The 13,162-nt window shown below is 47.9% G+C and overlaps 1 protein-coding gene across 1 annotated transcript in view; it reads right to left on the bottom strand.

Moving 5' to 3' along the window:
• The window catches only part of DYNC1LI2 (dynein cytoplasmic 1 light intermediate chain 2), a 102,336-nt gene extending 97,407 nt beyond the window's left edge, over positions 1-4,929 (bottom strand). Inside the window, exons 1-2 of the mRNA XM_030204486.1 lie at positions 4,583-4,929; positions 3,303-3,376 (exon numbers count right to left, since the gene is read on the bottom strand). Coding sequence (XP_030060346.1) covers positions 3,303-3,376; positions 4,583-4,677 — 169 coding nt within the window. The 5' untranslated portion in view covers positions 4,678-4,929. The remainder of the gene's footprint in view (positions 1-3,302; positions 3,377-4,582) is intronic.
• Positions 4,930-13,162: the final 8,233 nt, after the last annotated feature.

Genomic DNA, 13,162 nt, shown 5'->3' with positions numbered 1-13,162 from the left:
AGACATACACTTCACAATTTGTTTCCTACTACTTCAGTATGAAGGCTGAATGGATTACAGAATGTTCAGACAATACAGATATTTAAGTTCTTCCAACAGACGCCAAGGGTCCTGTTTACTAAGGAACGTTAGCGTTTCTAATGTGTCTACAATTAGCGTATGCTAACCATGTAGTCGCCTATAGGGATACTGTAGGCGTGTACACGGTTAACGCGCCTATAAAGCGGCTGTCTACAAAAGTTGACAGCAGGTCAGACATATAAAGAACAATGTTAGAAACTTCCCTCAATGCACTAACCAAATAGTTTGCAGCATTAGGTACAGTATTAGCATTTGATATCTGGAATAAGACTTTCACTAGCTTCCATCCAAAATGAATTATATGATCTTTAAGGTCCATTCCAGCAAAACATGAATAATCCTTCCACACTTAAACCCATAACATCACATCTGGCTGTTGTCCACCGTGGTGCTCATTTTCAAAACACACAGACTTATAAAGTTAAATAAGTTACATAGAGGGGCATTTTCAATATGATGTCCAAGTCCAACTTTGGACATTTTGCTAAATACGTCCAAATTCAAGTGGGAAATATAGACATTTTCAAAACAGAAATGTGCCTTTCCCCCCCCCCCAAAAAAAAAAAATATTTGCTAGATATTTTTGTTCTCTGTGCATTTATTATTTGGGTCCATTCCTGAAGGGAAAAGAAAAACCAAATATCCAAGTGAAAAACACACAAAATCAAGCCATTGGGATATAGAAGGAGCCAGCATTCTTAGTAGACTGGCCACACAGACATCCCAGGAGAGCAATGGGGCTCCCTAGGGAGCACTGCAGTGGACTTCAAATAAATGCTCCCAGGTACACATCTCACCATTGCTCTCTTACCTTGTCTGCCACCCCCCCCTCAAACCCACCACCCCCAACTGTACACCACAATAGCTCTTATGGGTGCAAGGGGCACCTATATGTGGGTTCAATAGGATTCTGGTGAGTTTTGTAGGGCTCACAGTTTCCACCACAAGTGTAACAGGTAGGGGGGGGGAGGTATGGGCCTGGGTCTACCTGTCTGCTGTGCAGGGACTCACATGTTGCTCTAATGGACCAGGGTATAACATCTGAGGCTGGCATAGAGGGCTGGTAAGTAATATTTTAATCACATTTTTAGCAGGTGGGAAATTAATGACCACTGGAGGTGTAAGGGAAGTTCATCCCTGATTCCCTACAGTGGTTATCTGTTCATTTAGGGCACCTTTTTGTGGCTTATTCATTAATAGGAGTAGCTTAGTGGTTAGAGCACCAGTCTTGACATCCAGAGGTGGCTGGTTCAAATCCCACTGCTGCTCCTTGTGATCATGGGCAAGTCACTTAACCCTCCATTGCCTCAGGTACAAAATTAGATTGTGAGCTCTCCTGGGACAGAGAAATAATCAATGTACCTGAATGTAACTTACCTTGAGCTACTACTGAAAAAGGTGTGAGCAAAATCCAAATAAATAAATGACACAGGTGTAGACCAAAACATCCAACTTAAAGCCCTGGATGTTTTTGTTTTGTTCCATTATGCTTAGCATGCCCCTGACACACCCCCTCGTGATTCTGATGGACTTCACTGAAAAACATCTAAAAATTGGTTTCGAAAATACCAATTTGGACATTTTTGTGAAAAAAACATCCAAATGCAGATTTATGCCATTTTCTAGACATTTGTCTCTTTTGAAAATGAGTCCCATAGTAACTTTGTAAATCTATGTGCTTTGAAAACACACCTTCGTGTCTTCTACAGGTATTTTCTGGGGGCATTACAGTATGAACAGAGGTTATCAATAGAAATCAAACAAAATAAAACATGGAAAAGAAAATAAGATGATACCTTTTTTATTGGACATAACTTAATACATTTCTTGATGTCCAATAAAAAAGGTATCATCTTATTTTCTTTTCCATGTTTTATTTTGTTTGATTTCTATTGATAACCTTGAGTGGACTAACACGGCTACCACACTCCTCCAGTATGAACAGAGCAAAGCAAAACAAAAAAATAATTTGCAGTATGATGAATGTTAAATGTAAATATTTGGAAAGTCATTATGGTTAAAAAGAAACATAAAAGGACTTTATGTGACTCAGGTCATATTAATAGTTTCATGTCGGCTTCCCCCGGGCATCTCTCAGGCATTCATTGTTGTTGGGTTTTTTTTTAATGTTATGTTCATACCATAATGTTCCTGAAGGTATCAGTTTGAAGGCATAATGGATCAGTAGAACAGCTACATGCAATGTTATAGGCATTTTGCCCTGTCTGGCTGTCACTGAAATATATGGACTCTTGGAGAGAATATAAACTCGGTACTATGTATTTCCGCGTTGACATAAGATATGTTTAGTGTAATTGAGACTACACTATAGAGCACTTTCTGGCAAAACATGGCAAAAAATGTATCCTCAGGAGCTTAGTCGAGATCGGATGGCAGAGCCGGTGGTGGGAGGGGGGGGGGGGGCTGGTGGTTGGGAGGCAGGGATAGTGCTGGGCAGACTTATACGGTCTGCGCCAGAACCGGTGGTGGGAGGCGGGGATAGTGCTGGGCAGACTTATATGGTCTGTGCCCTGAAGAGGACAGGTACAAATCAAAGTAGGGTATACACAAAAAGTAGCACATATGAGTTTATCTTGTTGGGCAGACTGGATGGACCATGCAGATCTTTTTCTGCCATCATCTATTATGTCATCTACTATTTTAGGTGAAGAAGAATAAGAAATTCTTAGTCCAGACTTTATACTGACCAGTCTTTAGTGCACCAGTTGCTCCTCTGGCTGTTAGCATTTGATGAAAGAACATTTCCTCATTTCTTTCCAGATACTCAGTATCTTGCTTCTTATTTATTTTTTGCTATGGACTAGCCCATAACCCACATAGACAAGGAACTGTCTTATTATGTTTATCTGTATGGTACCACATATATCTAGCTATAGTATACAAATAATGCTAGTAGTAAATTACTGAATATGTGACATTAATATTTTACGCTTTAGTCCTAAAATAAAATGAATGCATTAATGCTTGTGATGTATTGCTTATTACACAAGATACAGCAACTATATACAAACAGAATCTGAAAAACAATAATTTAAATACTACTTCCCTATTTCCGCAAACTTTACAAAAGAAGGAAGCCCAAATACCCTACACATATGATTCATCTTTACACCATATAAGAGTACCACATTACACCAAGTCCTACAATGACACACAGCAAGCAATTACATTCAGGACAGAATTCTCTACTGTACACTTACCAAAGACCAGGATATTTTTGCCCGTGGGTAATTTAGATTGGGAGCGTGTGGAAACTTCACTCAGGATTGAGGACCTACAACAATCAGAAATGAGTCAGTTTGCAGCCCCTTTTGGCATCTCAAAAAAAAACAAAAGTCAGAAATGTTCCCCATTCTCACGTACTTTACCAAGAAGCATTAACAGGGCCCAAGGGTTCCTATAAACATCTCAACAAGTGCACCAGCCCTGCCCTACCCATAATTATCACCAGTAAGCAATGGGCGCTGACTAATGCTTGGCCAGAGAAAACAGCATCATTTCATAGTACTGTCCCATCCTCTCTGATCAGGGAAAACACCACCCCAGACCTCCAGTCCTGGAGTTCTGCAGTGACTCATTTCACTCTGGTCCCCCTGTTATTTTGCACACAATCTGCTCTTAAATAACAGAAGCTAGTATGCTCAAAATAACATTTAAAAAACTGTATTTTGTCACAGAAAGAGTGGCAAAAATATGGAACAGCTTCCAAAAAGAGGAGGGGACAAAAACTGTTACTATGAGGCCCCAAGGCGCCTTAGTTTTGAAAACATGAGATAACAGTGGTCATGGTCAACGGCAGAACTGAAGTTAAGCAGACTAGATGGCCACTCAACGGAGCAGCCAAGTTACCATGGTCAAAAAGGCCATTTTGAACCAGTCCTGCATTTATAATATTCCATTTTTAGACATTTTTTTATTAAGTTTTAATAACAGGGGTAGGAAATAATCAGGTAATCACACCAAAGAATATCAGCGGACAGGTAACAGAGGGAGGAAAAGGAAGAGGGTAGGGGGGGGGGGGAAGCAATTTGTGAATGCATTCAAAGCAAAACCTGCAACTTACACTCGAGTACTATGAAGAACTCTTGTTTAAAGAAAGATAGGTTGTTAAAGGCAGCCACACTTCATCAACATATACGGAATTTCGAACTTTGAGGACCTGCATTGACTGATTTCAATGGTAGAATCAGGGACTACAAATACCACACTGCTTTGGGAGAGAAGTTCCAACACCAGACCTGGGCACAAAATCTTCTTTCGGCCACAGACAGAATATCGTGGAAGCTCTGCTCTCATTTCCTTACGGGTCATCACAGTCCCACTACCCTGCTCTCCAATCCCAGAGACTGGCACTGGCCGCCCGGGCCGGGGCTGCTATTAATAAGCACTTTGGGAGCGGCTCCATGAAAGCATCCGGCGCGGCACCTAAGACCGCGACGGCCAGGACTCTCGGGCTACCACGGCGGCGGCGTCAACTCACCACAGACTCTGCCCTTCCTCCTCCTCGTTGCTGAGCTCCAGCGGCTCCCCGGCTCCGTCCCCGCCCGATAGCCTCTTCTCCACCACGGGAGCCATCTTGCCACTACTGCAGCCACAAAGAATGACATCACCGGGGGCGGCCCGAGGACCCCTCGCCAGCAGCGGCGCCAATAACGTCCTGGGCGCCCGGCTCCCGCCTCCCCGCAGTCCGTACAACGAAGGCAGACCGCGCAGGCAGCCAGTAGGCTGCTTCTCTTCGGTTTACGCCGAACGCTATTGTCCACTTTCCGCTCAGGCACTTCTCCGGGCAGCCCCGGCCGGCCGCCTCCAGTGTTTTGGCGGCCGGGCGCGAGGACTCGGGAGCCGCCCAAGGCCTGCTGGGGGGAGCCGCAGCGAGAAGCGCCACCTACAGGCGAAAGACTGTTGTTGTGGTTTCAGGCGCCTTATCTGCGTCCCACCCTGGTTTACTAATGTCGCTTATTGTCCCACTGCTACGTTACAGTTTAACAAATAAAAGCAATACCATATTACTAATAGGCAACCATACGATTCTTTAGCAGACACTGGAAAGGTCGGGTTTTATGCAAATCCTCGGGCTTTGACACGCGACTAACAAGTAACTGTGTGTTGCTTCAAATTCAAAGGTGCCCTAGTACAAACTGTAAACTTGTCATGAGCATTATTAGATCATCAGTAAGTTAGTATGTCCGATGGAACGCAGTATGTGCTGAATGCTGTGGAAATGGACCTATGCAAGGGGGAAAATGGCAGTTAACTTACTGGAATATTTATTGTTAGTACATTTAGAAAATGTTTTCAACCTATAAGCTGGTGTGATGATCATTTTAAATCGTATCCTCAGCGCTGTATACGATTAAACAAACTGCCTTGCTTCTTCCTCTCTAAGAAGGGTTTACTATTTAGTCATGAACAAAAGGATGCTATGGATTTGCTCAAGATTGTAATGTACAGCGAATGGGGGGGGGGGGGGGGGGGGGGGGGGGGAGAGAAAAACAGGAACTATTTATGCCATTCTGACAAATGTATTCAGACAGGTGCCCAGAGCTTCCACCAACAGCCTTCCAGGTGCTGTAGAGAATTTGAAGTCCATCTGCCTATAAGAGCATAAGTATTTAGTCACCCTTCTCTGTACCTTTTCTAATTCCATTATATCTTTTTTGACCAATTTTTGCAGTGACCAGAATTGCAATTGCACACAATATTCAAGATGCAGTCGCACCATGGAGCAATACAAAGGAATTATAACATCCTCATTTTTGTTTTCCATTCCTTTCCTAATAATACCTAACATTCTATTTGCTTTCGTAGCTGCTACTGCACACTGAACAGAGGGTTTCAACGTATCATCAACGATGACTACTACTACTACTACTATTTAGCATTTCTATAGCGCTACAAGGCGTACGCAGCGCTGCACATAGAAGAAAGCTTACAATCTAATAGACAAAAAATAAAGTAATCAAATCAATTAATGTGTACAGGAAGGAGGAGAGGAGGGTAGGTGGAGGCGAGTGATTATAAGTGGTTACGAGTCAAAAGCAATGTTAAAGAGGTGGGCTTTCAGTCTAGATTTAAAGGTGGCCAAGGATGGGGCAAGACGTAGGGGCTCAGGAAGTTTATTCCAGGCGTAGGGTGCAGTGAGACAGAAGGCGCAAAGTCTGGAGTTGGCAGTAGTGGAGAAGGGAACAGATAAGAAGGATTTATCATAGGCGTAGTTTGACTGTTTCATTTGGGGGGGCAAAGGATGGGGCGGAGCATATTAGCATATTCATTTGCATATATACATATGCAAATGAATATGCTAATATGGAGGAAGGAATTGAAATTTACAGGCAAAATATCACAGATGCACATTTCAAAAAGCTGACATATTTCAATTAATATATTCTGAATAAAATACTTTTTTTACCTTTGTTGATCATTTAGTTTTTCTATTCGCTTTGGTCCCAGTGTCTTCTGTTTTATGCAGTGTCTTCTTTCCAGTAGGCTTCCCTCTGCTCCCCACCCCTCCCAGTCCCATCCATCTCCTGCTCCTTCCCTCTGCTCACCTCATTTCCCAGTCCAATCCAATTCCTGGTCCTTCCCTCTGCTCCCCACCCACCCCTCCCAGTCCCATCCATCTCTTGCTCCTTCCCTCTGCTTCCCACCCCTCCCAGTCCCATCCATCTCCTGCTCCTTCCCACTGCTTCCCACCCTCCCAGTCCCATCCATCTCCTGCTCCTTCCCTCTGCTCACCACCCCTCCCAGTCCCATCCATCTCTTGCTCCTTCCCTCTGCTTCCCACCCCTCCCAGTCCCATCCATCTCCTGCTCCTTCCCTCTGCTCACCTCATTTCCCAGTCCAATCCAATTCCTGGTCCTTCCCTCTGCTCCCCACCCACTCCTCCCAGTCCCATCCATCTCTTGCTCCTTCCCTCTGCTTCCCACCCCTCCCAGTCCCATCCATCTCCTGCTCCTTCCCACTGCTTCCCACCCTCCCAGTCCCATCCATCTCCTTCTCCTTCCCTCTGCTCACCACCCCTCCCAGTCCCATCCATCTCTTGCTCCTTCCCTCTGCTTCCCACCCCTCCCAGTCCCATCCATCTCCTGCTCCTTCCCTCTGCTCACCTCATTTCCCAGTCCAATCCAATTCCTGGTCCTTCCCTCTGCTCCCCACCCACCCCTCCCAGTCCCATCCATCTCTTGCTCCTTCCCTCTGCTTCCTACCCCTCCCAGTCCCATCCATCTCCTGCTCCTTCCCACTGCTTCCCACCCTCCCAGTCCCATCCATCTCCTGCTCCTTCCCTCTGCTTCCCACCCTCCCAGTCTCATCCAATTCCTGGTCCTTCCCTCTGCTCCCCACCCACCCCTCCCAGTCCCATCCATCTCTTGCTCCTTCCCTCTGCTTCCCACCCCTCCCAGTCCCATCCATCTCCTGCTCCTTCCCACTGCTTCCCACCCTCCCAGTCCCATCCATCTCCTGCTCCTTCCCTCTGCTCACCACCCCTCCCAGTCCCATCCATCTCCTGCTCCTTCCCTCTGCTTCCCACCCCTCCCAGTCCCATCCATCTCCTGCTCCTTCCCTCTGCTCACCTCATTTCCCAGTCCAATCCAATTCCTGGTCCTTCCCTCTGCTCCCCACCCACCCCTCCCAGTCCCATCCATCTCCTGCTCCTTCCCTCTGCTTCCCACCCCTCCCAGTCCCATCCATCTCCTGCTCCTTCCCACTGCTTCCCACCCTCCCAGTCCCATCCATCTCCTGCTCCTTCCCTCTGCTCACCACCCCTCCCAGTCCCATCCATCTCTTGCTCCTTCCCTCTGCTTCCCACCCCTCCCCGTCCCATCCATCTCCTGCTCCTTCCCTCTGCTCACCTCCTTTCCCAGTCCAATCCAATTCCTGGTCCTTCCCTCTGCTCCCCACCCACCCCTCCCAGTCCCATCCATCTCTTGCTCCTTCCCTCTGCTTCCCACCCCTCCCAGTCCCATCCATCTCCTGCTCCTTCCCACTGCTTCCCACCCTCCCAGTCCCATCCATCTCCTGCTCCTTCCCACTGCTTCCCACCCTCCCAGTCCCATCCATCTCCTGCTCCTTCCCTCTGCTCACCACCCCTCCCAGTCCCATCCATCTCTTGCTCCTTCCCTCTGCTTCCCACCCCTCCCAGTCCCATCCATCTCCTGCTCCTTCCCTCTGCTCACCTCATTTCCCAGTCCAATCCAATTCCTGGTCCTTCCCTCTGCTCCCCACCCACCCCTCCCAGTCCCATCCATCTCTTGCTCCTTCCCTCTGCTTCCCACCCCTCCCAGTCCCATCCATCTCCTGCTCCTTCCCACTGCTTCCCACCCTCCCAGTCCCATCCATCTCCTGCTCCTTCCCTCTGCTTCCCACCCTCCCAGTCTCATCCAATTCCTGGTCCTTCCCTCTGCTCCCCACCCACCCCTCCCAGTCCCATCCATCTCCTGCTCCTTCCCTCTGCTTCCCACCCTCCCAGTCTCATCCAATTCCTGGTCCTTCCCTCTGCTCCCCACCCACCCCTCCCAGTCCCATCCATCTCTTGCTCCTTCCCTCTGCTTCCCACCCCTCCCAGTCCCATCCATCTCCTGCTCCTTCCCTCTGCTCACCACCCCTCCCAGTCCCATCCATCTCCTGCTCCTTCCCTCTGCTTCCCACCCCTCCCAGTCCCATCCATCTCCTGCTCCTTCCCTCTGCTCACCTCATTTCCCAGTCCAATCCAATTCCTGGTCCTTCCCTCTGCTCCCCACCCACCCCTCCCAGTCCCATCCATCTCTTGCTCCTTCCCTCTGCTTCCCACCCCTCCCAGTCCCATCCATCTCCTGCTCCTTCCCACTGCTTCCCACCCTCCCAGTCCCATCCATCTCCTGCTCCTTCCCTCTGCTCACCACCCCTCCCAGTCCCATCCATCTCTTGCTCCTTCCCTCTGCTTCCCACCCCTCCCAGTCCCATCCATCTCCTGCTCCTTCCCTCTGCTCACCTCATTTCCCAGTCCAATCCAATTCCTGGTCCTTCCCTCTGCTCCCCACCCACCCCTCCCAGTCCCATCCATCTCCTGCTCCTTCCCACTGCTTCCCATCCCTCCCAGTCCCATCCATCTCTTACTCCTTCCCTCTGCTCCCCACCCTTCCAGTCCCATTCATCTTCCCTCTGCTGCCCCCCCCCCCCCGCGAGGTCCAGGATCGTGACTCCGTTTACCCCCTCTCTTCCTCCCTCCCTCCGGTGCAGGCAGCAGTCTTCTTCAGCCTTTCTGTGTTCCTGGCAGCGGTAGCGATGTACACGCTGCCTTCGGTCTGCCCCGGAAGCCTTCTCTTCAAGTTCCTGTTCCCACCTATGCGGGAACAGGAACTTGAAGAGAAGGCTTCGGGGCAGAGCTGAAGGCAGCGTGTACGTCGCTACCGCTGCCAGGAACAAGAAAGACTTAGAGAAGATTGGTGCTGCCTGCGCCGGAGGGTAGGAAGAGAGGGGGTAGATAGACACGCTCGTCTCCGTCCGCTTCGCTGCTTCCCTGCCCTCTCTGTCTGCGTCCCGCCTTCCTCTGATGTCATTTCCTTTCGGGCGGGACGCAGACAGAGAGGGCAGGGAAGCAGCGAAGCGGACGGAGACGAGCGCGTGCCTGCTTTTTTTTTTTCACTTCTAGCGCCAGTCCACGTCATCGTCGTTTGGGGGGGCATTGCCCCCCCTCGCCCCCCCCCAGTCTACGCCTATGGGATTTATCCATGGAGCGGAGTGCACGGGAAGGGGTGTAGGGAAGGACGAGTGTGGAGAGATACTGGGGAGCAGTAGAGTGAAACCTTGCACTACGTAGCAGTAGTTTGGGTTCCTCTTTCCCACATGCATCATCAGGGCCGCCAAGACACTGTGTGCTGCTTTTACCCCTCTGTCATCTAGCGGTCCAACTAATTCTTTTGCCAGCTCCTTGCTTTTAATACACCTTTTTTTCAAAGTCCCTCTTTGCCTTCCTTATCAGTGCTTTGCATTTGACTTGCCATTCCTTATGCTGTTTCGTATTATTTTCAGTTGGATCCTTCTTCCATTTTCCTTCTTATCCTCTAGCGCTTTCACTAGCTGCCTTCCAGGTGTTGTGGAGGACTTGCAGTCTATTTGCATATTCTCCCAGTTTTCTCCAGGGTGACTCCCAGAGTCCACCTGGGACCACTCCGGGCCTCCGCTCCAGGTGCATAGCACTTTCACCAGTTGCCTTCCAGGTGCTGGGTGCCAAAATAATTTCTCTCTATAGGTTTTATTTTCTTTCTGCTGTTCGCAGTGACTCCAGTACACTATCTTTTCTTGACACTGACCCTTTCCCAATCTCTTTCTGCATCTGAAACCACTGTATATCTCAGGACCACATTGCCCACCTTCTGCTTTCATCACATCACCATACTTTTTGTCTTCTCCCTTCTCAGCTCTCAAGCTTCAACATTTTATTCTTTTTATTCAAGCATCTCCATTCTTTCTGAGTTCATCTCACCTTCATTACTGTAGTTATGCCTCTCCTACTCTTCTCCATACTCTCTTGCTCCTTCTGTTCTCTGCTGGAGATATCAGTCCTAATCCTGGTCCCCAAATCAGCTCTCACCCTACTTGTGCAGGTCACACCACAATGTCTCCAATCTAATTTCTGTTCCTTTCCTCTCCCCTTCGGCTCTGCCTTTCACATGTGCCCTGTGGAATGCCTGCTCTGTCTCTAACAAGCTTTCCTACATCCATGACCTCTGTATCTCTTATACTCACCATCTGCTTGCACTAACTGAGAGTTGGCTTTGCCCTGAAGACTCTATAACTGGAATGCCTATGTTTCATTATAGAATATTAGCATAACCAGCTATCAACAAACTTACAATTTAGGCAGGTGCTCTTATGCCAATCATAGAGCTAGTATAAGTCATGCACCTAATTATGGCAGGAATTCATGTAACTTATTGTATTCTGTAAGATATGTGTGTAAGTGGGAGCCCTACCCGTGTCCCACCTATGCTCTGACCCTGTGTATGCCCCCTTGCAAATATGCACTATGGTGCCAAACTAGCATTTACACACATAAGTGTGCACAAATGTACATAAATGCCAGTATTCTAAACATTTATGTGCATAACACACACGTAATTGTGAGCACTTAGGTTATAGAATTACTCTTTAAGGAGTCCTTTTACTAAGGAAAGCTAATGGATTTAGTGCACTACAGGGGCAGAATGACCATTCGAGCAACTGGGTAGTGCCCGAGGGCCCAGAGGCTCTAGGGGACACAGGGTCTTGCCTCCACCTCCTCCACCACGGCACACTACAGCCCCCCCCGAGCCACAGTGGCCCCTCTCCAGTCCCACCTTGAAGGGCCATGGTGGTCTTGTGACCTCTGCAGGGGCAGGAAAGAACAACACTCTTTCCTGCCTGCTGCCACTATTCTGCCCGGCGCCGCCATGTTTTAAAAATGGTTGCCAAGACTCCCTGTGGCAATCTTGTGAGACTGTCGAGACCCACAAGACTACCACAGGAAGTCTTGGCACCCATTTTGAAACCACAGCGGTGCCAGGCAGAATAGCGATAGTGAGCAGGAAAGAGTGGGGTTCTTTCCTGCCCCCGAAGAAGCCATTAGACCACCAGGGGCCTTCAACGTAGGACCGGGAAGGGCCCATTGAGGCTTGGGGGACTGTAGTGTGTGGGAAGGGGCGGCAGCTGTGGCGGTGGGGGGCTGTAGTGTCTGGGAGGGGGCAGGCAGTGGCCAGGGGAGGCCCAGATCACTGTCAGTCTGCCTCTGGTGTGTGCTAATAATTAGCACGTGCTAAATGATAAGACACCGAAAGGAATATAATGAGCATCCTAGCATTTAGCATGCACTAATTCCAAGAGCGCACCTTAGTAAACCCCTAAATGTTTTGCTGTCCTGTGCAAATGATTATTATGCTTTATCCTCATCTCTACCACACAGAAGCACACCCACAATTCTAATGGAGCCCCTCACAGACTCATTTTTTCAGTGATAACCTTATGAATGTGTGAACACTGTTTACAGGTGGCCAACACAGCAGAGTTAGAATAGGATTACTAGATTTGTTGTAAGCAAATCTGGGACAGTTGCTCCCTATAAGCCAGCTGTTGATTTGGGGAAGGGGGGGGGGGGTTGTCCAGTGGACTATCCCTAGGGAATATTGTTGTAATTTATTCTCCAAATATACCTAGTTGCACATTCTTTAAATTTTGTTTTCAGAAAATATTTTTGGGCCCAATAGAAAACCTCGGAACTGGTGGGTATATCCTGAATAAAAGAGAATTGATTATATTATTGGTTTGGGTTAGAGAGTCTAAGGGGCTCATTTTCAAAAGCGAAAATGTCCAAAAAGTGGCATAAATCTGCACTTGGATGTTTTTCCTCACAAAAACATCCAAATTGTTATTTTCAAAATCAAATTTTAGACGTTTTTCTGTGAAATCTGTCAGAAATGCCTTCAGATCACAAGGGTGCATGCCACAGATGTGGTAAGAGTGAGACCTGGGCATTCCTAACATTTGGATGTTTTTCTGCCATAATGGAACAAAACAAAAGCATCCAGGGCTTTAAGTTGGACATTTTGGTCTAGACCTGTTTTATTAACGAATAAGCCATAAAAAAAAAGTGCCCTAAATGACCAGATGACAACTGCAGGAATTAAATAATGGCACCCCCTTACTATTTCAGTGGTCACTAACCTCCTTCCACCCTGCAAAGAAATAAATGAAACAGTACATACCAGCCTCCATGAGAGCTTCAGAGCAGCAAATGGGTTCCTGGAATAGCCTAGTGGTGGGTGCAGTGCACTGTAGAAAAGGTGACCCAGACCCATACTCCACTCTATTACACTTGCAGTGGAAAGTGTCAGCCCCACAAAAAAACAAACCCAAACCTACTGTACCCACATACAGGTGATACCTGCAGCCATAAGGACTATTGTAGTGGTGTATAGTTGGGAACAGTACATTTTTCGTGAGTTTTGAAGGCCTCACCATACAATATAAGGGGTTAATGGTGTGATGTGTATCTAGGACCTTTATGTGAAGTCCACTGCAGTGCACCCTTGGGTGCTCCACTGCTCTG

This window comes from Microcaecilia unicolor, chromosome 5 (assembly GCF_901765095.1).
Source record: "Microcaecilia unicolor chromosome 5, aMicUni1.1, whole genome shotgun sequence".
In the NCBI taxonomy this organism is placed as follows: Eukaryota; Metazoa; Chordata; class Amphibia; order Gymnophiona; family Siphonopidae; genus Microcaecilia; species Microcaecilia unicolor.
This window is presented reverse-complemented; position numbering and strand designations above follow the sequence as displayed.